We start from the raw sequence: 26048 nt of genomic DNA on the forward strand, positions 1-26048 counted from the left end.
AATGTATATGGCTGCTTTACTTTCCCCACAAAAGTGAACAGGAGCTACTAGCTTACATGAGTTAAAGTAAAGCACTACACTCAAGGACTCCCTTGGGATGAAGGCTAAACTTGCTGCCACCACCAGTCTGGCACTAGGGGGTCAGAGCACAATGTGCCTTCGTGTGCACAGAGTATCACAGAGACACTTTGCAAAAAGTTCAGAAAACCCAGCTTACAACTTAGTCACAGACACAATCCTACATAGTAAAGCAATAATGAAACCAAACTCTTGAATTGGAGGAAATGCTCCACTTGTTAATGGGCATTTCCCACTGCACAGATGGAGGTTCAATTCATACATGACACCAAACCATGGTTTGAACTAAAAACAGTTTAGAATCCAAACCCTGGTTTAAACTTGTTAATAGGCCAATTATGCTTTAAAGGTGCGTCTGCTTTTGTTTCCATCCTTTTGGCACTCAGGCTCTTAAGTCTATTGCTGTCCCCATGGTGCAGCAGATGTAGACAACATGCCAAATAATAGCAATCCCAAATTGTGGTTTGCAAACCTACCTCAAGCCACAGTTTCTGATTCTGGTTTGCTGGCTGATGACAAACCATGATTCGGAAATCCAGATATCATGCCAAACCATAGTTATGCTCCTTTAACCATAGTTTGGAGTGATGTATGAACTGAGCCCAAATATTTACGTTTTCATCAGGAAGAATGGCAAGTCCTAAGAACATAAGAAGAACCCTGCTGGATCAGACCAAAGGCCTACCCAGTCCAGCATCTCGTTTCCCACAGTGGCCAACCAGATGCCTCTGAGAAGCCCACAATAGCCCTCTCTTGTTGCTCTCTCCAGCAACAGGGACTGAGAGGCATATTCCTCTGAAACCCAGAGGTTCCACATAGCTATCATGACTAGTAGCCATGTATTCCCTGCACATACAGGCGCTGGATCACCACAAATCAGTTAAGTGGCCATCCCTATCCAACTCAATTATAAATTTTCAGAAATGGTCAAAAATGCAGGTTTCTCTTTCTGTCGACATCATTCCTTATAGTTTTGTTTAATAAAAGCACACAACATCTTCACAGTTTCCTTGACATTATAACAGGGGAAATAAAGTTCGCTCTTCTTTGTTCCTTAAACATTTTTTTCTTCATAGCAATGTTTTTTTTACTGTCAACATGCTGCATTATAAAACAAAGATATATAACTTTTTAAGGCTTTGTTTTAAAAGGCATCTATTGCAAATAACAAAGTGGACTAATTATTTCTTCCACACAGACAAAGGAAAACAGCAGGAAGGAAGCATAAACTTGCCTTGTCTGAACAGTGATTAAGGCTATCACATGGAATACACATACTTTAATATTGTGGGAGGATTACGCAGCAGAGAGAAGGAGAAAGAGATAACATGTGAAATTAACTAGAAAGGGCATGAACTGCACATAGTTTGAAAATGGAATTTATCCCCCCAAGGCATTTGGACTTTAATCTCCAGCTTATGATTTTTAAGAGGCTATTAATGCTTTGCTTGGCCAGCACCACAGGTGAAGTGTAATTTGAGCAATCTCATCACTGATCTGTATAACAATCAGACATAAATACATTTAGGGTGCAATCCTATGGGAACGGCTGTAACTTGGGAGCTTTTGGCCATCCAGAGCAGAGCAGGAGGTGTGGTGTAGGCGCTCTTCAACTCTGTGCTCCCCCTGCTCTGTGTTTTCGCTAGATGGGTGTTTTCACCCATCTAGCTGAGGCACTGGGTAAAGGAAGGGAGGGAGGCTATGGAGGCCTGGGGATATGGCATAAGCCCTCCGCTGGCATGGCCCCTTCCCTTTCCCTCCGAAGTCGCCTCTGTGACATTGGAGAGGCAGCCAACACAGCTCTTTCCATGCTGGCTGCGAGGGGGAAGGGGCGGGGAGCTTGGACTCCTGGGTCCAAGCACTGTCTCCAAACTCAGATCCAGGAATCCAAACTACCCTACGGCACCTCAGATGCTGTTTAGGGGCCATAGGATTGCTCTCTTAGCTTAATAGTGCCCATACAAGTTTCCTATCGGCCCTGATCCAGGAAGGATGATCCAAAAGCAGGCAGCCCTTCCGGATCAGCCCTCACACATTCAAAAAGCATGCAGGAAGAAAAACATCTAGGATCTGGATGCATCAGGTTTACTCGGGTTAACAGTTATAGACTATAACAATGTGGGGCGGAAAATATTGTGAAATGAAAAACTTCTCAGAAAATTGTCCACTACTATATTTTTTCATGAGGGAAAAAAGAATCACTTTTAGAAATGCATTGTATTATAAACTTAATAAACAAAATAATGAAGAAACACAAAGCAAGTCAAATTAGAATGCATACAGTAATCTAAAATCAAAATAGCAATTAACTTTTTTCAGGTGACTATCTCTAAGAAATGAACTTGAGCACGCTCCGGGAGAGAGCGCAGGACAGGAAGGCCTGGCGTGCTATGGTCCATGGGGTCACGAAGAGTCGGACACGACTGAACGACTGAACAACAACAACAATCTCTAAGAAGCACATATATTTATGCATGCAGCTCTTCAGGCACATTAAAATTAATATGAACTGTTTTCAATGCTTTCATTTTTCTTCTTAAAATCTGATTAACGTAAAGGACGTGTAAGCAACACAACTGTCATGTCTTAAAATATTTACATGGGGTAAAATACATCCTGCTTATAGGAGACCTATTGAAATTACGTTAGTCAAGACTTAAGTCCCATTCATTTCAATGGGCCTAGTCTAAGTAGGACATATGTTGCATTTTTCCCCACGCATTCCAATAAAATCCAAATAAGGCTTCGAATTTGTTTGAGCATAACATTTATATCACAGTGGGCTGGTTGACATGTAATGACAACCCACAGAATGGGCCAGTTCGCACAATCACTGTGGATTAAACAAGTCACAGTGCATATTGGGTGCCATTTGCCTAATCACCTGGCCTGGCATGGCTTATCGTATTCTCCAAATCAGGGTGGCATGGCTTGCTGGAAGAGGAAACAACCCTCAAATAACCGAACAACAGTTCATGGGGTTGAGAATGTGTTGTTGCTGAATCATGGGTTGTGCTACGTGCAAACCCTGCACACAACGAACAACCCAGGAAGAGAACCCATGGTTTGTTTTTGGGTTTGGAACTTTGGTTTGTTGCTGGTTGGCAACCCACAGTGCAGAGTTCACATGTAACAACAAGCCAAAACTCAACAACAACCCATACTCAGGGTTGACATTATGTGCAAACCAGGTCACTAAGGGAGCAATCCTATCCAGATAGGTGGCCATCTCCAAACGCGGAGGCGACCACCTATCCAAAGCAGGGCATGAGAAGCACAGAAGGGATTGTTCACTCCATGCTTCTCCTGCCCTTTTTCGGCTAGACAGCCGATTTCAGCTGTCTAGCTGCGGGAGGACAGAGCGGGGAAGGAGGCTGCTGTACGGCACATAGGATGTGTTGAACAGGCAGTTCTGCCTTCCCCACCCTGGAATGCCCCCAGCCATGCCCCTTTTTGGCCGCTCCGCGCTCCTCTTGCAAGTGTGGACGGGGCTGTTCTGCACCGCCTTCTCCGGGAACAACATATCCTATGGCGGTCCAGCAGCTGTCTAGCGGCCATTTTTCTTCCCTAATCAAATATTTCAGTTTACCTGCCTTTTAGCTATTAGAAAATGTTTTAAGATATTTATACAGCATGTAAAATTAACATGATTTTTTTAAAAAAAGTTTTGCTTACTAGATATGTCAAATAAATTTGCTCATTCAGATCTCCATCAATTTAAGGCAGTAGAAAACTTTCTGGAAAATCCGTATTACTGGAAAACCCTTATCAGATGTGAAACGGGCATACTTACGTTGCTAACCACACTACTTTCTTCATCTGAGCACACACGGTACAAAGTCCTGAGGAGGAGTTCCATGTGCTGCGTAATGTGGTCCTCCACATGCTGCAATAATATAAGCAGAAGCTGAGACGCCTTTATTCTGGTGCCTTCAACCCAGTCAGTTATATCATGGCAGAGACCTGGAAGTATTTTGAAGATGTTTCTGGTCACCAGCTCCCGACATCCCAGTTCTGGACGAGCCACTAGGTTGGGAAAAATTTTAAAAAGAAAAAAGAGAGAGAATTCAGTGAGAAGGAACGGCTCAAAAAAGTCTTAATTTTTTTAAGTGTTTGATTTACAACAAATACCCCTAAAGCAACACCTGAGCATACAATGTAATATCCACAGCACCATGCACATTTTATTTGGATTTGCCAAAGGGGACCAAAACAATCTCGTGACAAGCAAGGGTCCATTCCACACAGATGATGCCGATGCCAAACTTTCGACCTGCAAAGTGGACATATCTGCATGGATGAAGCCATATAAAAATGGTGGCACATGGGAAGTGGATGACACACAAGTGTCCTAATCACAACGGCCCGCTTTAGAACTGCCATGGGTATTAGAACTGATCTAAGACTTTGAGACTTAACAGCCAAGGGGGTGATAGAGGATAAATAGTTATACAGACGAAATAGCCAGAGAATAATACCAAGCATTCTGGGAACTGCATGAGATGATGTTCTTTGCAAAACAAGTCCAGATCACAAGGTTGAGCAGCACCCCAAACGCCTCACAGAACTTGCTTCTCATGCCTCGTGCTTCCTAATATCTTGTAATTGCATCTCCCGAAAAAAGATTAATACCAAGCTATGGAGCCTTTTAGACATTTGACCTAATAAATTCGCAGCATTATCTCTTAAGAAGTTTAAAACTGTTTTCTGGTATGGTTCTTGTTATCTCCATTAACTGCAAAATTGTGTGGGACAAGCGCTTATCCAGTTGTATGCAACTCAGTGGGTGCCAACCATTTTGGCAAATGTGCCGCAAGACAAGGACAGAGTAGGAGAGAACACTGCTCTCAGGCATGCTGCTGTGTATGAGCAGTGCTCTGGTATGATTTTGCTCTAGTTTACTGAAATTAGGGATTTTAGGGAGGGAAATTAGGGAATTTGTGTTACCCATATTAAGAATATGTAGTGTTACTGACTGACCTTTATATTTGTTTCAACGGCAATAGAAAAACATGTTTGGGGCTCAATGCAGAGGAAGCTAGTTGCTTCAAAGCCATGTTCAATAGGACTTAAGTTAGTTGCAACTTAACCGACCTGTTGATGTCCGTAGGATTAACTTTTCCATACTAGGGTCCCAATTTTAGTTTCCAGTGTTTGGATAAGTGTGTATTTCATTATCTGCTTCTCTATTTTTCTTTTCAAAAACAATGCAAATGGTTTCTGAAGAACAAACTACTTCACCTCCAAAATGTGCACACCCATTGGTTTCCTTCCCCACCCCCTCTTCCAATGATGCTCTTTAACCCCAGTCCTTCTAGCTACAAGCTAATGAACCTGACACCTCTGCCTCCCTGTGCTTTGATCTCACATTGACAGAGATTGCAGGTCAGGGGGAAAAGTAAAGAAAGAACTCAATGCCATCCTAACATTAATGTGACTTTTTACAGAGAAATGGGGAGAAAATCATTGCCTTAGGATACGGGTGCAGACAGGTTAGGGAAAGGTGGGGGGAGAGAAGCCTTTGACAGCAGCGAGATATGTCGATGAAATAGCTGTATTTGTGCATTAGAAATGAAGGGGACTGTTGAAAAGGACCAGTCAAAATCTTTTTTTTAAACTACGCCTCTGGTCAAATAGGATGCCAGTCTCTCTCTCTGTCTTCTCAGGCAAGATTTCTGTATTTGACCTCTTTGTTGTTTGCTGTCAATTTCCATAATCCAAATGCTTTCTTCCATGACAAAAAGACACCATAGTTCAGACTGCCTTTGAAGATCCTTCCCTTTAAGTAGGTGCTTCACAAACACGTCTGCGTTCTATATCCTGTTTAACTTTTACTTCAACTGAAAAATAAAATTAAAGCCACACAAGCAGAAAGTCACATGCAAGATGCTTCAGGGCTTTCTTTTGTGAGAGTTGGCTTTTTCAGTCAAGAACATTTTATCAAGAATGCTGCTATTATTAGAATTTTATTTATTTTTATTTCAAAAATATATATCCCGCTTTTACATTTCTAAAAAAAAAAAAGTCCAACGTCATGCACAATAAATACTAATAAACATTAGAATACATTTTAAAATACAATAGATTTAAACAGTTAAATAGCAGCAAGATATAAAAATAAAAGCAAGCATCCAGAGTAAGACAGGAGAGAAAACACCTGATATAACAATAAATGAAACGGGTTCTGTTAGAGTTTTCTGCAGATAAAATCCAAACTGTTTCAAGCAGCAGGCAATGCCAGCTTCAGACTGAGGCGGTGCTGGCTTTGCCAACCGTGCTCGATGCAAGACCGGGATGGCGAGGGACAGGTGAAGCCCAATGTGTGTGATATGTATGTCGGCAGCATGCTAGTAGTGGGGTGGCCCCGCCTGCTGTGGGATGTGGCCCTGCCCACTGCGAGCACATGACCCCGGTCATGCTTGTCAGGAGCCAGTTCAGCTCTCAGCCTGAAAAAGGTTCCCTACTCCTGTCTTTATGCCTGAGCAGAGAGTCAGGCAATAAAATATCCTATTGGCCATTTCTTAGGACTATGCTTGGTGCTGTACAAGTGGTATGTTTTTAGCAGTTGGACAGTAAATATCACCTCGTTACTCACAAATCATTTATCATGTGGAGCTGTTCACAGTTCATGCTAAACTTTCAAAAGGATTGTACGACCACACATCAAAAGTGTCCAGCCACGGAACTTGGAATTTGGAAATCTATGTCACAGGCTAAATTTTGGTAGGTCTAACATATTTGCTTTGTCTCAGCGAAGTATCATTGCAAGCATACCAACAGCACAAGGTTAAAAAAATTAAGCCAGTTCTAGGGTTTTAGAACTAGGGCTACCTTAGAATAAATATCTTGAGGACGGTGTCTAGTTACAAAGAGCCTAATTCAATCAATCAAATATGCTGTTTAGCCATAAGGCTGGTTAGAGGTCCTTTTTAGGGCCAAAAAAGTGGGGTATAAATAATAAATAAATGACAGAAATATAGCATAAAATCCATTAATGAAAATGGTTGGTCTTAACATTGCCCCAGTAAACCTATATAACAGAAACAGCTCTATGTAACAAGAACAGCATTTTTTTTAAAAGATGTCTTTTTTAAAAAGAAGGTATTCATTTCCAAATGTTTTAGAGTATTTCAGTTTGTACTTTACTCCAGTTTTCTTTTTAAGACACAGTGCTCCACACACGCCATATCAAATAATTATACATTAGAGGCTTGGGAAGATCATTTTGAGACATGTTGAATCCTGAGCATTTTCCACTGTACTCACATCCTTGAGGATAATAAGATGGCATAGCACAGAAGTCAAGTTTATCCTTAATATCATCTTCGTTTTCTTTTTCCCACTGCAAACCTACTTTCTTCCAGTAAGTTAAAGCCAGCTCCCTAAGGGTAAAACAAAAGCATCACAAACACTGTATAATCAACATATGCAAAGATATTTTAAAAGGTTACTTAAAAGAACTAGAATCCTAAGAGGCAGGGGACTGTGGCTCGGCGGTAGAGCACCTGCTTGCATGCTGAAGGTCCCAGGTTCGATCCCCGGCTTCTCCAGGTATGGCTGGAATAGTCCAGCCTGAAACCTTGGACAGCCTCTGCCAGTCAGTGTCAACAATACTAGGCAAGATGGACTGATGGTGTGACTCAGTATATGGCAGCTTCCTATATTTCTTTCTGAATTCACCTGGAAGTGGTAATGTTAAAAAACAACACACCTTTGAGGCAATCTCTAACCACAAGGGCGTTTCCCAAGATCATCAGGGCTACATGCAAGCATGACACTCATCAAGTGAGTTTGTGTGTTTGAATGAGTCACAACAGACAGACCTTGCATATGGCCAATGCCAAATGGCACTCACGTTATGGAATGCCCTCCCACCTGGTATTCGGGAGATGCCAACTGTGGCTTCTTTAGGCACCAGTTAAAGACCCATCTCTTTAATCCATGCCTTTCCTGAATAATTGTGTTGCCCAGTTTGTTTGTCATTTATGCATGAGAATTTGGTTTTATTTATAAAACTTTAATATAACTGTTTTTGTATTTATGATTATGTATTTTAATGCATTTTAATCTTTGTTTTGTAAACCACTTAAGAGATATTTTTGGGGATATAGTAAGTGGTATACAAGTCAAATAAATAATAAACAAACTCCAACACAAAACTTTTCAGTGGAAAGAGGCAGTTTATGCATTCAGGTTAGAGTCATCAAGCGATGAGAGATCATGATGTAGTTGCATGTGTAAACTGGTCCAAAGTATGAAGAAGGACCCATCTCTGAAGTGTGGACACTTGCCAGGATTGGGGCAAGCCCCTCCCTAATCCTTCCAGGTCTTTGTCTCAGTTGGGTACAGGGAACTGTGGCTTTTGACTGGGAAAGGAATGCCATATTTACCCTTAAATGTTACCAATAGTGCAGGCTGTATGCCCTAAACCTGGGATAAAATGTCAGTGCTGGGCATGAAATAGATATAGTCTCATTCTTGTCCCTGCTACACACAGAGAAGTTCAATAACATTCACCATAGGCTAGAGCACCTTCTGTAAAGTTTACGAATCTATATTTTATTTGAGTGAACTTTGTTTTTTTAATTTATTTATTTACTAACAATATTTAAAGCCTTGTACGATGTCAGAAATCATGCATTCACTGAATCCGTGGGGCCATGCCAGCTAACCCAGCTCCCACCACCATGGAAGCCACCAGCACTGCCCTCCGACATCCATGCACTGACGCCAATGTCTGCAGAAGGGAAGCTTTCGCATGTACAGCAGTGCGCTCATTGGTTTCTGCACAGTTGGGAATCCCAGCTGAACACGTTTTCTGGTTGTACAGCTGTACGTGCAAAGGCTTCCCCTCTGCTGACATTCAGAACAATGCGTGCATATATTGGGTCTGGAGGAGCATGCAAAGTCAGGGATGGAGTTAGCCCCGTGTGGCTCTGCTCTCCACCCAGAGGCATGAACCCTATCATCTGCATAGGGATACGGTCTCACATAAATGGTGTAAACTGTATATGCTGAGTTTTGCTTACTTGTTCTCACGTATTTCGTCAGTAAGGCCACTGAGCAGCAGAGGGATTAACTTGTGAAAATAAGAATATCGATCCCGCAGGTGCAACAGCCATTCCCCAATGACACTGATAAGAGCCTCCCTAACCTAGAAAAAGCCACACACAAAAAAAAGCTGTATTATATATTCTACTTCCATACAATTTTAAGACATGCTATGGTACAACAAACCCATGAGGAGAGTTAATCATGTAGCCTGAAGATGGTTCTAAAAACCAAAAAGCATGAACACATATGAAAAATGGAGGCTCTGATCTAAAATGGGGGCTGACTCTTACAAAGGTGGAATTTCTAACAATTACTTGTTCGGCGTTGAAACATACTATTGAATCTTACATTGCTCAATGGACTGGAATTGCGTCAGTGATTTCAATAAATACTGAATACTGCTGCTGTTAGAACAAATCTCCCTGATTTTTAAAAATCATTTTTTAACATTCCACACAGAGTTTCATTCAACAGTCTATTACAGGGCTAGGTCTGTCCTCCATTACTATATTAAGGCAACATACCTGCATCAAAGCTTGGCTAGTCCCATCAATTCTCTAACTTGGAAGTATGTTCCACTGAAGTCAAAGAGGATTTCTTTCAAGCAAGGGCTAGGATCCAAAGAGCTCTGTGCTTCTGATTTATTACATTTCTATCAAATCAAACCAATCCTTTATTGTACAGCAAAACTACTGTCTTACAACATATAACAGAGAACCTAACAGATTCACAAGAATACCATACCATCGATATCACACACAGTCAGGGCCAGAAATATTGGAACAAGGATACCTGTTTTGGCAATTGGCCTCTGTACACCACCACATTGAAGTTGAAAGGAAACACACCCAGATGGGAGCGAAGTCAGGACTTTCAGCTGTAATTCAAGGGGTTGGACAAAAGTGGGGCACTAACCATTCAGGAAAGACAGCCAGTGGCATACACACACACCCATTGTTGGTGGCTCATAAGTAATGGAACAAACCAACATCATTTCAAACTTAAGGATCGCCTTTAATACCTGGATGAAAATCCTTTGCAGTCAATGACTGCCTGAAGTCTGGAACCCATGGACATGACCAAATGCTGAGTTTCCTCCCTCGAGATGCTTTGCCAGGCCTTGACTGCAGCTGCCTTCAGCTGCTGCTTGTTTGTGGGTCTTTGTGCCTTCAGTCTTGTCTTCAGGAAGTGAAAAGCATGCTCTACTGGGTTGAGATCAGGTGACTGACTTGGCCATTGAAGAACGTTGCCTTGAGAAACTCTGGGGTAGCTTTTGCTGTATGTTTTGGGTCATTATCCATCTGCAATATGAAGCGGCGTCCTATCAGTTTGGCAGCATTCGGCTGAATCTGAGCAGAAAGTATAGCCCTATACACCTCAGAATTCATCCTGCTGCTTTTATCAGCGGTCAGGTCATCAATAAACACCAGTGACCTGGTTCCTTTGGCAGCCATGCATGCCCATGCCATAACACTGCCTCCACCATGTTTGACAGATGATGTGGTATGCTTTGGATCATGAGCTGTTCCTTTCTTTCTCCATACTTTTCTCTTCCCATCATTCTGGTGCAAGTTAATCTTGGTTTCATCAGTCCAAAGAATCTTATTCCAGAACTGGGCAGGCTTTTTTAGGTGTTTGCTGGCAAAGGCTAATCTGGCCTGTCTATTCTTGAGCGTTACCAGTGGTTTGCACCTTGTTGTGGAGCCTCTGTATTTACATTCATAAAGCTGTCTCTTGACTGTAGATGTTGACAGTGACATGCCTACCTCAAGAGCGTTCTTGACCTGGCTTGATGTTGTGAAAGGGTTCCTCTTTACCACGAGCAGAATTCTGCGGTCATCCACTTTAGTTGTCTTCCATGGTCTTCCAGGCCTTTTGCTGTTGCTGAGCTTGCCACTTAATTCCTTCTTTTTCAGGATGTTCCAAACTGTTGTGTTGGCCACTCCCAATGTTTTTGCTATCTCTCTGATTGGTTTATGTTGTTTCCTCAGCCTAATGATGGCCTCCTTCACTCACATGGACACCTCTTTGGACCTCATGTTGGGAGTTCCAGTGAACAGCTACCAAATGCAAATGTAACACTCAGAACCACCTCCAGGCCTTTTATCTGCTTGATTGGTCATGGGGCACCCAGGAAACAGGCCACACCTGGCCATGCAGCTGCTGTCAGCCATTCATTCCATTACTTATGAGCCACCAACGATGGGGGTGTGTGTGTATGCCACTGGCTGTCCTTCCTGAATGGTTAGTGCCCCACTTTTGTCAAACCAAAAATAGCCAAATAACTCTACCTGTGGGATGTCATCAAAACACCGCTGGGCTAGGTGAGAAAGCACATCATCCAAAGACTTCACATTGCCGAATTGTATCACTGCTCCTGTGGCCTGAATGACAGCAACACGGACTCTATAGTGTTGGTGGGAAATTGCTTGCATTAAGGGATTAATCAAGCTTTCCGACTGCAGGTGAAAATGTTCTGGCAGGAGAAAATAAAGAAAAACTCAGTTATGTGCTTTATGAACTACTGCAGCTGGACGTGTACACTGCTGTATAAATGTGCACAGAACGAACAGGAAAGTGAAGAGAGAAAGATTTTAGAGCAGGCTTCCCCAACTAGATGTAATCCAGATGCGTTTGACTACAACTCCTAGCACAGCAGGAAGTCCAGTTTGTGGCCCCGGGCACTTCTCTCAAAGCCGCCAGGGGGTTATCTCCCCTGCTGCTGGACCTCCTCTGACTAACACTTGACACTCAGCCTGGGGCATGCAGGGATGGGTCTGCTGTCGCTGCTGGGGAGAGGGGACTGTCACCACTTGGGGATGGGAGTATTGAGGGCACTTTTCTAAGGGTCCCCTGAAACCTGGCACTGTCCTTGGTATTAAGAGAGAAGGAGACAAATTTATCTCTTCACGCCATGCATAATTTTATAAACTTTTGTCATATCTGACCCCCCAGATGCTTCACCCCCCCATTGCTCTTAAGTCTGAAAAGGCACAATCCTATGCATGTTTCAACAAGAACAAGTCCCACAACTCCCAGAATTCCCCAGCCAGCATGGGAATTGTGGGACTTTTTTCTGTCTGGATATGCATAGGATTGCGCTCTAAGCTGCTTTGGGTGTGCCTGTGGACAGAAAAGCAGGGTAACAATAATTTTTTTAAATTTAATTACTCTTTTCTGCACTTGCTGCCATGGTGGCACTAGAAGAAATTTTGGCATTCCAGAAAGGGCAACAGCAACTGTGTGTGTGTGTGAGACAGAGCTTTATCCCACAGATTTAAAATAGCAGTGTATTTCACATTAATGTTTCAGACCTAAACATATTTTCTCTTAATCTTATTGATTTTGGTGATGTTTGTACACCTACTCAACTTCCAATGTGATAGATTCAATCGATTGCCAGCAATGCCCCATCGCACTTTACATAGGATGAAGAGGCCAGTTTCTATGTAAAAGAATAAATGGATGCAAATCTGGCATCAAAAACCAGTAGGGGAACACTTCAACCTCCTGTACACTCTGTCACTGACTTTAAAGTGGCCACTCTTGAACAAAGCTTCAAAGACAGATTTCAGCACAAAACTGCTGAACTACAGTTCATCAAAAGATTCAACTCTATCTCCTGTGCTTTGAACAGGGATAAAGATTTACCATCACACTACGTAGTAATCAACTCTCCACAGTGCATGGATGTCCTTGTTATCACCCAATAACTGTTTTGTGAATGGCCACTGTTAAGGTAATTATCACTGTCTGTACTTTCTGCATTTCAATTCCCTTTCACCTCACTTATATAAATCTGCCAACTGGGGATAACACTTCATCCATCGGATGAAGTGGGCTGTGTCCATGAAAGCTTATGCCACCATATATTTGCTAGTCTTTTAAGGTGCTATAAGACTTTCTGTTGTTTTTGCTATAACAGACTAACATGACCACTCCCCTAGAAATTTTCAAGCAAGCAGTGTTGCAGACTTATTTTAATTTTCAGTTTATGATTCAGGTATAATGTATACATGAAGCAAATTACCTTTCCTTCCATGAACGATAGGGATCCAGTAATGGGTGGGGGGTGGAGTTAGCTACTTCCCTTGGGGTCATATGCCCCTTCCCACACAGAGGTTATGTTTTCTGAAGAAAGGTATCAAAGCAGCCCCAGCTGTGGGCTTCTTCTCCCTCTCCTGGTCCTCTGGCAAGGCTTAGATGCCCATGCAGAAGAGTTGCAAAGCTTGAAACATGCTTGCTCAGAGCATCTTGCAGCTCTCTTCTCTCTCTCCGCCATGCTTTTATCCCTTGATTTCCATGTTGTGAGAAGCTTGACTTGCTGATTCCTCCCACCCTTTCATTTTAGAGAGCCAATCTGGTGCAACGGTTGGCCCAGGCTTTCTCAAACTGGCGCTCTCCAGATGCGTTGGACTACAACTACCACTCCAATGGCCATGCTGGCTGGGGATGATGAGAGTTGTAGTCCAACACATCTGAAGGGTGCCAGGCTGGGGAAAGCAGGGTGAAGCCACTAGACCTGATTTAAATCCCAACTCAGCCATGAGAAGCATCAGGGTCCCAGAGCACAGTTAGAGGGCACAGGATGCAACTACTTTTCTGAATAATGCTCAGGAAGTCTGGGTCTGGTCAGCACCTGAACCACTGAGCTACTGCTCTTGCCTTTGTTAGCGTGGCTAGGGCCAGTGGTGCAGCTAGGTCATTTCATATCCTGGACTTCATAGTCTAATGGAGGCCCCTTTAGACGGCCACATGTCTTACTTCAGTTGTGAAGCACACAATGAACATTTCTCTTCACCACCATCCCATGTCTTACAGCTGCTTCTACATTTCTGATACGTTAGAGCAACAAAACTTTTTACCAACTCTGATTTTATATATATATATATATATATATATACACATATATACATACATACACACACACACACACACACACACTCTCTCTGAGCATGTGCCATTTTGTATATTAAACTCACTTAAATCATAAGACCATCCTGACTGAAAGAATAAAATGGAGTATGCTTCTAATGCCCTGCCAGCTCCATGTTTTTGAGGGTCATTGGGCAAGACACCTCCATGGGCCCCCTCCCTCAGTTGGGTCTACCTTCCCACCTCCATTGTCCCCAGCTGCTCTTGCTCCTCCTCCTCTTTCCCATCATTGCTCCCACTTGCTTGCTTGGCAGGAAAAGAGCCAGTGAGCAAGCAGGCCGTGGCATCTCCTGCTTCTCCTCCTTACCACTACTGTTGTCTGGGCCACGGCGAGAGGCAGGTGAACAAGCAGGTTGCAATGGTGAAGAGGAGGAGCAAGTTCAGGGGGCTCTTGTCAGTGCGCCCCTCTTGGGATGTGGGGCAGATCCCAACCCTTGATGCCAACCCTGAGAACAACAACAAAACTGTTTACCAACTCTGATTACATATACCAGTTTAACATCACAGCTACTGATGAGGGTGGAAGCCGAATCATTTAGCTCTAAATATATTTTGAAATTGCTCTGTTGTTAGTCTACCTTTCGTATATATTTTAACTTAAGACTGACTGCATTCATGGGGGATCCACAGCCTCCTTGTTGCTTTGCTGTTGTGCCCCATTGCATCTCTCTCTCTCTCTAGGTAGACTAACAGTGTAATTCAAAATATATGTAGCGCTACACATTTTGGCTTCTGCTCTCAACAGCAGCTGCAATGTTCCGGGGGGGGGGGGGGATCCAGAGCCTCCTTGCTGCTTTGCTGTTGTGCCGCTTCACACCCACCCCGCTCCCCCTTTTCTCTCTACATATATATCCTCTGAGCATGTGCGGTTTTGTCCTTGAAGCCCACTTCAGCCACAGCACCATTATGACGACAGGCACGAAATGGGCGTTTGCTTCTGCTGCCCCGATACCCTCAACCACTGCCACTGTCTGGGTGGTCACTGGGGGGTAAAATCCAACGCAAGTTCTACTTAGCGTAGACCCACTGAAACGGCGGGGCCTTAAGTGAGTCATGACTTACGGCTCACATAAGTCGCACTCATGTCAGTAGGTCTACTCAAAGGAGGGCTCACGTTGGAGCCCAGCCTGCCCCCCCCCCCGGGCTTTGGCGCCACGGCCCAGCCCCAGCGGGCGAGGGCCACGTTCTCCCGCGGGCCGGCTCTGCGCTCGCCGCCCCGTTCCTGCCCCTCCCCGCCGCCGCCGCCGCCGCGCCCTCCCCGGGGCGCACCTGGCACGGCCTTGGCGCAGGCGGCGAGGCCCGCGCAGCCTTCGCGCTTGGCCTGCGGGTAGGGGTCGAGCAGGGCGCTGCGCAGGACGCGCACCACCTCGGGCAGGTAAGGCGCCAGGGCGTCGCCGTCGCACGCCTCGAGCAGGAGGCCGAGGAGCTGCAGGAGGCCGAGGCGGAGCTCCTCGCACGCCTCGCCGTCGCCCTGCGGCAGGCAGAGGCGCCGCGCCAGCGCCGGCATCAGGAAGGGCAGGGCCTGGGCCGGCCGGTTCCCCCGGCTCAGGCCGTGGCGGGTCAGCTCCAGCGCCAGCTCCCGGCAGCGCTCGGCCGGGTCGGCCACCAGGCAGCCCGTCAGCGGCCGGAGCAGCACCTTGCCGAAGACCTCCTGCAGCACGGGCGGCGAGAGGCGCTGCTCCAGCACCGTCTCCCGGATGCCGGCCAAGGCCCGCAGGCGCGCCTGCCGCGACTCGTCCTGCAGGCCGCTCAGGTGCCGGGCCAGCGCCTGGCTGACCTCGGCCACCCGCGGGTGGTGGTCGCCGATGGCCCCTTCCTCGTCGGCCATGCTTTGGGCCCCGTTGCTAAGGGAGGAAAGGCCGCTAGGCCCGTTGCTAAGGGCTCGCCCGGGTCTTCGCGGCGGCCGCCGGGGCTTCTTCGCGGCGGCGTGCGAGGCGCTTTACGGCAGGGCCGGAAAGCGAGGAAGTGGCTCGGGGAGGGCCAGTTCTGGGTTAGGCAGAGGGATGCTCTTTAAAGCTGCGCCTATACACCCTTACCTGAGAGCAATCCTTACCGAATACAGCAGCCTGCCCCAATCTGGTGCCCTCCAGATATTTTGGATTACAACTCCCAGCATTCCAGACCGTTTGCCATGCCGGCTGGTGCTGATGGGAGTTGAAGTCCAAAGCCTCTGGAGGGCGCTAGGTTAGGGAAGGCTACTTTCCATCTAGAGTTATTTCTGGGCCGCCTTTAAGAGTGGAAGCCTCTCAAGGCTGCTGTATTGGTTTGGGATTGCTCTCAGGAAAGTGTGCATAGGATTGCAGCCCAGCCCCTGCATGTTTATTCAGAAGTATGCCCCGTTGTGTTCAAGGGATCTTATCCTCAGGCAAGTGTACATAAAGCTGCAGAATTCTGAATTATGTACGACGAGATTTACTACCAAGCAGGACTGCAATTCTACGTAGCCCAGCCATAATCACTAAAAAGGTATAAAACCTGAAAGATGAATACCATATCTCATGTTCTAATCATATCTGCAACACACACACACCCCTTCCACAAACAACTGTTTTGGTCGTAGAAATTTATTATTTATTGATTAGATTATTAGATTTATTAGTTGCCCAGCTGGCCGGCCACTCTAGAATGCATTGACATGATTCTGCCACATTCCATTGCTACTGCTCAGTTGCTGGGTCTGGGGGTGAAAGTGAGGATCACCAGCTATGTTCAAGACCTTTGATATTTTAGATTGCAAGCTCCTCAGGGAAAAGACCTGTCTCTTTCTTATGTTACTCTGTAAAACCCCATGTAATTTGATGGTGCTATATAAATGAATAAAATTAATTGTTTAAAAGTTGAGGATTTGCTGTTTTAATGCTTTTCTGATATATTCAGTATTCGCTCAAAAAGAAAATATATTCTGGAAGCTAACTGAATAAAAACAAATATAATCATATATATGATTATTCCTCCAGCATTTATTTACAGTATTTAATATGAGCATCATAAGCTGATGATAAATGTGCTTTAAGGAGAGGTGGCATAACTTACAAATGAGCCCAACAACCTGTATTGGGTGAGGGCTAATAAACTGAAGTTCAATCCAGAAAAGCTGGAGGTGATGTTAGGTGAGTAACTTATCTATCCAGGTGAGTGATGTTCAGCCTGTTCTAAAGGAGTTTGGACTCTCTGTAAAGCAGTGGCAGGAAACCAGTGCCCCTCCCAGGTACTGCTGAACTACAAACCCCATCATCCCTTACCATGGGCCATGCTGGCTGGAGCTGAAGGGAGTTTGGGTCCAACAACATCTGGAGGACCACAGGTTCCCCACCCCTGCCCTAATGGATCAGGTATGCAGTTTTGGGGTACTCCTTGATTCCTCTTTGCCAGATTGATAACAGGGACAAGAAAGTCCGAACATATTACTCCAATTCTGGCCTGCTTGCACTGGCTGCCTGTATGTTTCTGAGCCTGGTTCAAGGTGCAGGTTTTGCCCTACATGGCTTGGGACCACAATACCTGATCGAGTGCCTCTCCTGGCATGAACCTACCACATACTATGCTTATCATCTATGGCCCAGAAGGTGGCAACAAGGGAGAGGGCCTTCTTGGTAGTGGCCCCCCAATTCTGGACTGATCTCCCTGACAAGGCCTGCCTGGTGCCAACATTGTTATCTTTTTGGTGCCAGGTTAAGAGCTTCCTCTACTCTCAGCTATTTGGCAGCATATGATGGTGTTTTAATCAGGTCCTGATTTTTCTTATTGTTAATCGTTTAAAATCGCTTAGTTATATGTGTGTGTGCGCATATGCGTGCGTGCACTGTCTGTTTGTATGTAAATGGTTTTTATATTATGTATAATACTGCATGTTTAAGGTTTTTAATCTTTGCAAATTGCCCAGAGAGCTTTGGCTATTGGGTGGTATAGAAATTTAATAATGGTAATAAAATGAAATTGGAGGAGGAGAGGTCACCTTTGTGACATGGAGCACCTTTTACCAGTGTTCCAAACTGCAACGCTACTAGGACAGGGAGAGCCTGACTTTAATTATCCATACCCTGGTAACCTCCCATTTGGACTGCTACAATGCCTTGAATGTGGCCTGGGAAGTTCAGTTAGTTCAGAATACAGCTGCAAGGTTGCTACTGGAACTGGGCAGTATGAGCATATCACGCTATTTTAAGAACATAAGAAGAGCCGTGCTGGTTCAGACCAACAGCTTCTCTAGTCCAGCATTCTGTTTTCACAGTGGCAAACCAGATGCCTGTGGGAAGCCCACGAAGCAGGACATATGTGCAATTGCACCCTCCTGCTTGTGTTTCCCAGGAACTGGTATTGAGAGGCATACTGCCTGTGATACTGGAGGTAGCATATAGCCATCTGGACTAGTAGCCATCAATAGCCTTCTCCTCCATGAATTTGTCTAATTCCCTTTTAAAGCCATCCAAATGGATGGCCATCACTATATCTTGTGTAGCAAATTCCATAGTTTACGCACTGTGTGAAGGAGTCCTTCCTTTTACACATATTCCCATATGCATGCACACAACATATGATAAGCCAAAGGGTGGTTTTAGTCACTTGTAGAAATGCTGTTCTTGTACCTGTTGTGGGTGCTTGACATGTCAGTGGGGGGTTTTTTGAGGGTTTTTTTTTTAGTTTTTAAATTATTTTTTATCTTCCACTAGCCGAAGCTCTCTGGCAGTTCACAAAAATTAAAGCCACAGAGTGCAGCATAAAACAATATAAAATATGAAAGCTTAAAACCACAATATAACAGTACAACCAGTTGGTTTCCAAACTCTGTTCCATTGAATGCAGGGTTCCCTAAAAGTTTATTTGGGGATCCTCAATGAGAATGACAGTAATGGCGGACAGTGTTTCCACAAGCAGTGCAGAATCATTGAGTATTAGGAACAGAGGAAACTGCCTTATCCTCAGTCAGAGTATTTGTGCATCTAGGTAGCCCAGTATTGAATACTTTGACTGGTGGCATGTCGTGGACAAGAATCCCTTGTCCTCAGAGGATCCTGATCCCTCATCCTCAGAAGAAGAGGCTCCAGAGTGAACGGTTCAGGGAAAGGATTTGGTTCCAAAAAGGCATCACGAGGCTTCCACCTCTCTAGGACACAGTTGTCCAGGAAGAACCCAGGGACCTGCCATCATGCATCCAGAGGGGGTCACGTTGCCATCCTCTTACTCTGAGGGCTCCAGCCATGAAGAGTTTAGCATGCTATGGCCACCCTCATGTTGTCACAGCCTGAGGCACTAAAACAGACCAGGCCCCTTTAAGAGACAAAACCATAGTCAGTGTGGAGGTGGGGTCAACCAACCTTAAGGAAGTCAAATCTCTACTTAAGGCTCAGTCTAGATCTGCTCCTTGTTGGAGCAACATACAGGCATCTTGTCTGGTTTTTAGCCTAGGCACCACTCAGAGCTTTCCAAGGTGCTGAATTCCTATCTCTCTGACGAACTTACCTTGCCCTGAACCTTGGTAAACACCCAACCCATAGACCTCACCAGAGCCCAGCAGTGTTAAGCCCTCATCGCGACAGAGGCCGAACAGAACACAGCAGCTTTCCAGGGCTTCGGGGAAAGGTCTGTCATATAAACTACTTGATCCCTTTTAACTTGTGATGCCAGTTAATGAACCTGGCACCTTCTGCATGCAAAGCATGTGCTGCAGTACTGGACTATGGTCCTTCCCACAAGGGAGGGTGTATTGTAGGGCATGCTAGTTCACAAAAGGCAACAATGAGGCCCAAGAACCTTGCCCAAGAACCCACCAGAGCAGCCATATTCTGCCTGCTCCCCAAGAATGCTACGTCATCATGTAACATTCCCAGGGGCATTCTAGAAAGGCAGCTGGACTGCTGAGTGCAGTCAAGCCATTGACTGGAACTGTATTGTAGCATGATTTATTTATTTTTAGTTAAGAAAAAACCACAAAAACACTTAAGGCGCAATCCTATGCAATTTTAGACAGAAAAAAGGACTACAACTCCCACAATGCCCCAGCTCCATGTTGCAATGGTTACCAGTTGTTTTCTGGGCCAATTCAAGGCGTTGGTTTTGACCTTTAAAACCCTATATGGTTTCGGCCCAGCCTATCTTAAGGAGCGCCTCCAGCAACACCAGACAGGCCACTCAACAAGATCAGCCTTGGATGGCCTTCTCTCTGTCCCATCAGCCAGGACAGCTAGGCTGGTGGGGACAAGGGAGAGGGCGTTCTCTGTGGTGGCCCCCAGCCTGTGGAACTCTCTCCCTAGGGAACTCCGCCATGCCCCCTCTTTAATGATCTTCCACCACGTGTTGAAAACTTGGTTGTTCAGGCAGGCATTTGGGGTTGGGTAGGGACATTTTAGAAAATGATGTTTTAATGTGTAATTTTATTGTTTTTAAACTGTTTGCATTATTGTACATTGCCCAGAGTGGCCGGGTGACCACCCAGATGGGCGATTAAGAAATTTAATAAATAAATAACATTAAGTAAATTTTACCTGCCTTATTTTTATCTTTTTGATTGTTTTGTATTTGACTGTATTTTATTGCTATGCTCTACCTTGAGCATCATTTGGTGGAAAGGTGAGTTACAAATGTACAGACAGACAAATCAAATAAATTGAAATATTTTGTTTGGTAATGTGGTGCTTGATGCTTAACATATGTTGAACCTTTGTATTTATTACAGATTCTATTTATGCATTATATCCCTAATAATGTCTCAGGAATTGCATTCTCCCCCCACCCCCAAGGCCTTAGGTCCCTTCCAGAGGCCTTCCTTTGGGTCCTGCTACCTGTTGATATAAGGGAAGCAGGTACTCAAGAGAAGGCTTTTTTTGAGTTGTGATGCCCATGGTTTAGGATAGCTTCCATAGGCAACTTCATCCGGCCCCCTCCTGCCTGTTTTGAAATTAGAGCAGCTAGGTGCCCTACTTTACAGAGGATAGTCCTCTATTTGAAGAACTATCCAGTCCAAGTCTGGTTTAAAGATAACCATAAGAAGCTAGAGCAGAGACCTTGAAGTTGCCCATCCATAGTAACTGCTTGGGCAGCAGACTGAACAGTCACACAGGTCACCTGGTCAGTTTTCCTCACTATGATGAGATGTATTGTATTTCTACTTTAATTATACTGATTATTTCTAAATGATCATGTATGCATAAAGCTATCAGTGGTGACTAGTCATTAACTTTCACTGATTCTGTGCAATGATTTATGTAGGTAGTATTTTATTGTACTTAGTATTATTTTGCTTTCCTTTAAACTCACTTGTATAGGTTTGTAAAAACATTGTGTGTGTATGTGTATTGCTAAGAAACATATACTGTACATCACTTAGACATTTCTTTAATATAATTCATAAATATCATTAAATAAGTAAACATTTACTTGGGCTCGCCTGCCTTGTGAATCTTTTTTTGGGCTCGCCTGCCTTGCGAATCCTTTGCAACCTTCTTTTCAGCCGGCATCCCAGTTCTCTTGCACAACTCCTAGCCGTTCTAGCTAGTAAATAAGTAAACATTTTTTGGGGCTCGCCTGCCTTGCGAATCCTTTTTTGGGCTCGCCTGCCTTGCGAATCCTTTGCACCCTTCTTTTCAACCGGCATCCCCAGTTCTCTTGCACAACTTCTAGCTGTTCTAGCTAGAATCTCCTCGTTCCTTTTTAGTGACTTACGTTTATTTCCTAGGTGGCTGAGTTCTGTGCACCACTGCTCCCTACTGAGTTCAGTGGAACTTGCTCCCAGGTAAGTGGGTATGGGATTGTTGTGTCAACCACCCGCATGCCACAGGGCCTGGAGCAGGTTCCTTCCATATATATATATATATATATATATGCGTGTGCGTGTGTTTTCTCCCTGCAGAAGAGAGGCTGAGCTTCTGACTGACAGCAGCTGGACTTCCTGTGTGGAAGCTGCTACTGCTAGCGCAACAGAGCCTTAACGCTTTCTGTGCAAGGGGGGAAGCATTGGGGGGGGGGCAGGGAGGGAGGGAGAGAGAGAAATCCGGGGGTGGCTGAGTGCGTGGGGGCCTTATTTGCTGGGGATTTTCTGAGAACGCGGGAACAGGAGTTGGCGGAGTTGATCCACAAGAAGCCAGCCAGAGGCTCGGATAGGAGGAAGAAGACGCGGCTGCACTGCGGAATAACGGGAGCGAAAAGAGGAAGAGGTCGTTGCTAGTGCCGCGGCTTGTCGCTGATCCGGCAACCCCCAGGTATTTATTCTCCGGCCCCGCACATCTTGTTCCCTTACCGATCTTGGGAGGGCATCTCCTCCGAGCGCTCGCTCTCTCTCTCTCTCTCTCTCTCTCCATCCATCTTGGGTGGCTTGCTTGCGTTTTGGAGCTCGTTCCCCCAGCAACAATGGCTGAGATTTAATTCGGCGCAAAGGGCTGTTGCTGATAGAAGCAGGGGAAGACGAAGGCGGCGGCGGCGGCGGCGGCGGGGGGGCGGTGAGCAATCTCCTCCTCCTCCATGGTGCCAGTGAGAAAGGCAGAGAGGGGGCCGGGCTGCGCTGGGGGGATGCTTTGAGCGGAGACGTAGAAAAAGGCAGTCGGAGATCGCTCGCCCCCATTTGGAAACCGTGCCTAACCACCGGGTGATGTCGAAATCAGCTTTCCTCAGGCCTGCGCCCTTGCGGATGTGTTGGACTATAGCTCCCATCATCCACCCTAGTGGTTGATGGGATGTGCAGCCCAACGCATCCAGAAGGGTGCCGGGCTGGGGAAAGCTCGTCTAAATCATTGCTCACGCTGTTTAAAGTCATAGCTTGTTTGAGAGTGGCATTGAAGACTATGGAGTTGATGGGAGTTGTAGTCCAACGCATCTGGACGGTGCCTGGTTGGGGAAGGCTGGCGGTATAGAAATGTAATAAATACAAAATAAATAAATCATCACTTCACCCTGCTGAAGCCATGGCTTGGTTGAGAAAGGCATTAATGTTTACGGGGTTGATGGGAGTTATAGCCTAATGTATTTTATTTATTTTATTTAACACATCTTAACACATCTGGAGGGGGGCCAGATTAGGGAAGCTTGGTCTAAATCGTCACTTCACACTGCTAAAGCCATTGCTTGGTTGAGAGACGCATTTAAGACTATTTTGGAAATGGAACTGGAAGGCCTGGGTATCGGTGTGTGGCTGGGCTTCCGCTCTTTGTGCAGCTTTAAGACTGTACAATGCCTTCGATCTAATAATCAGTTCTGTTCCAAAATTAATTTGGTTTCTGCCATTTGGATATTCAGTTTGACAGAAGTCATGCCTCCTGATTGTGGAGGATGCAGCACCTTCTCTCTTTTAGAAACCTTATGGATAGTCTTCCAAAGACTCCTGATTTCAGGTCTTCCCCCAGCCTGTAAAACACCTTTGAACCTTGGTCCCATAAGGAAGGTGAAGCAGTTAAAGAGTGACATTTGAAAATATACTCTTTTGCTTGAAAATCTTTAGAAATCAGCTTTGCCCAATCTGGTGCTCTCCAGATGTGTTGGACTGCAACTTCCATCATTCCTAGCCATCATGGCCACTGGTTGGGGAAGACTGCTATAATCAGAATAGTTGCAGTGACAAACACATGTCCTTTTATTTTGTGTGAACTTGGCATCCAAAATACATTATCTGGAGGAATAACAGATTCTTTAATTCATGTCTTCTACTGTTTTTCTTTGATGGAAGAGAAGTACCTTCCACATCTGGGTTATTATTTTTTCACTAACAAATGTTGTTTTCTTGAGAGAGTTTTCCCCGCTAAAGAAACCTAGGACCTTAAATATGCATAAAGGTTTGGAGGTGTTAACTCCCTATACCACCTATGCTGAGCACCACGTATGTTGAGGAACATAGTTAACAATTTAGAACAAGACAGTGAATTACATGCAATGATTTGAATGCTTTCTTTGGAATTTCTTTGCCATTTGGTCTTCAGAGAGAAACTTGATTTTGGGTATTCAGTATGCTAAGAGGCCAAACCACCAGTTCAAGATCAGCTTCCTGTGAACCAGTATCCCAATATTTTCATTCAAAAATCTTTAAAAGTAAACCAGTCTAGTGCAGGAGGCAATGCTTAAAATGCTGGTTTGTTTTAGGGTCCATGCTGCACAAGTGAGAGAGAATTACACAGATAAATGATTGTCACATTTTTTGTCAGCCTCTGATGAAGAGCTTACAACTTGCAACACATTGAGCTTTTAGGAGTGCTACACAGTAGGCTAGCTTGCTGTTCAAGACTGTCCGAGCAAAGGGCTGGATGTGCCTGATCTCATCTGATCTCCCTGGTTAGTACTTGGGTGGGAGACTGCCTGGGAGTCAGGCTTCCTGCACTGAGCAGGGGATTGGACTCGAGGGTCTTATAGGCCCCTTCCAACCCCATGATTCTATGATCTATGACTTTTGGATGCTAACATGTACAACGTATATGTATAGATGATTTAATGTGGTTGAGGTATAGATATATTTTTTTTTTAATGATCAAGGGGAGATGCCCAATATTCAAAAGCTTTCTGTCCAATTTTGTGCATGAAGATTTCGGAGAATTTGCTACATTAAAATCACACCATTTTCTCACCTAGGTTTGTTGTCCATTTACAATCACAAAGATGGCTGCTTCATCCTCCTGCAATGTGGAAGAGGATGAGAGCCTGAAGGGATGTGAACTCTATGTTCAGAAGCATAACATCCAGCAGATTCTGAAGGAGTGCATCGTGAATCTCTGTATAGCAAAACCTGATCGGCCTATGAAGTTCTTGCGAGAACACTTTGAGAAACTGGAAAAGGTCAGTGATTGCTGAGTATTTACAGTGGCAAAGTGCACACATTTAAAACCAAAACAGAATCAAGATATTTCAAAAATTTAGGAAGCTGCCTTATACAAAGTCAGCCCACTGGGCGATCTAGATCTGTATTGCTTGTTGGCTGGCTGTAGTCCTCTGTGTTTCGAACACGAGTCTTTTCCAGCCCTACGTGGAGATGCTGGGGATTGAACTTGGGACCTTCTGTGTGCCAAACATATGCTCAACCACTGAACTATTGCGCCTCTTTTTTGAATTTTTGCTACAATGTGCAAAAGGGGAATTTCCTCTGTAGTGACATAATTAAGCTCCAGGTTGGGAAAATATGGGGGAGATGCTTACATTTCCTCCTTCGTACGTTACAGTACAAGCATCAGAAAGGCTGGGATTTGGGCCCTTTCCCCAAAGCCACTTCTATTTGCAGAGTTTTCCTGCCACAGATTTTCCTCCAAGAATGGTTTTAAAGGACTATGCTCTCCCTCCCTCCCTCCCTCCCTCCCTCCCCCTCTCTCTCATAAGTCCAATATAATTGTTAGATTATTATTTTGTCTTTAAGGATTCAATTGTTGGCTCTTATTTATTTATTTATTTATTAAATTTATTAATCGCCCATCTGGCCAGTCACCCAGCCACTCTGGGTGATATACAACAATAAAAACAGTTTACACAATAAAATTCAACATTAAAAACATCACATTTCTAAAATTACCCTAGCCCACCCCAAATGCCTGCCTGAACAACCATGTTTTTAATGCATGGTGGAAGCTCATTAAAGAGGGGGCATGGTGGAGTTCCCTAGGGAGGGAGTTCCACAGAATGGGGGCCAACACAGAGAAGGCCCTCTCCCTCGTCCTCACCAGCCTAGCTGTCCTGGCTGATGGGACAGAGAGAAGGCCATCCGAGGCTGATCTTGTTGAGCGGTCTATCTGGTGTTGCTGGAGGTGCTCGTTGAGATAGGCTGAGCCGGAGCCGTATAGGGTTTTAAAGGTCAAAACCAACACCTTGAATTTGGCCCGGAAAGCAACTGGTAACCAGTGCAGCTCCTTCAGCACCGGAGTGATGCGATCTCACCGGTGGCTGCCTTTAATCAGGCGAGCCGCCACGTTCTGTACCAGCTGCAGCTTCCGAACCATCTTCAAGGGTAACCCTACATAGAGTGCATTACAGTAGTCTAAACGAGAGGAGACCAGGGCATGTACTACTGATAGGAGCAGATG

The 26048-nt window shown here is 44.9% G+C and overlaps 2 protein-coding genes across 6 annotated transcripts in view; one reads left to right on the forward strand and one right to left on the reverse strand.

Annotated features, from left to right (window-relative positions):
- DNAAF5 (dynein axonemal assembly factor 5) overlaps positions 1 to 22440 on the reverse strand; it is a 43765-nt gene extending 21325 nt beyond the window's left edge. The window contains exons 1-5 of one of the 3 annotated variants that reach the window (XM_084818405.1): positions 22301 to 22440; positions 11424 to 11608; positions 9108 to 9232; positions 7345 to 7460; positions 3872 to 4104 (exon numbers count right to left, since the gene is read on the reverse strand). In XM_084818405.1, coding sequence (XP_084674531.1) covers positions 3872 to 4104; positions 7345 to 7460; positions 9108 to 9232; positions 11424 to 11608; positions 22301 to 22361 — 720 coding nt within the window. In that variant the 5' untranslated portion in view covers positions 22362 to 22440. Of the gene's footprint in view, positions 1 to 3871; positions 4105 to 7344; positions 7461 to 9107; positions 9233 to 11423; positions 11609 to 15336; positions 16032 to 22300 lie in introns of those variants that run through there. The other 2 variants (XM_084818403.1, XM_084818404.1) reach the window with 2 other exon arrangements.
- Positions 21910 to 26048, forward strand: part of PRKAR1B (protein kinase cAMP-dependent type I regulatory subunit beta) — a 158430-nt gene continuing 154291 nt past the window's right edge. Inside the window, exons 1-2 of one of the 3 annotated variants that reach the window (XM_084818406.1) lie at positions 21910 to 22262; positions 24613 to 24816. In XM_084818406.1, coding sequence (XP_084674532.1) covers positions 24640 to 24816 — 177 coding nt within the window. In that variant the 5' untranslated portion in view covers positions 21910 to 22262; positions 24613 to 24639. Of the gene's footprint in view, positions 22263 to 22298; positions 22500 to 24612; positions 24817 to 26048 lie in introns of those variants that run through there. The other 2 variants (XM_084818410.1, XM_084818409.1) reach the window with 2 other exon arrangements.

Source organism: Heloderma suspectum, chromosome 12, assembly GCF_057233095.1.
Source record: "Heloderma suspectum isolate Gila_16-S chromosome 12, 16-S_ref, whole genome shotgun sequence".
In the NCBI taxonomy this organism is placed as follows: domain Eukaryota; kingdom Metazoa; phylum Chordata; class Lepidosauria; order Squamata; family Helodermatidae; genus Heloderma; species Heloderma suspectum.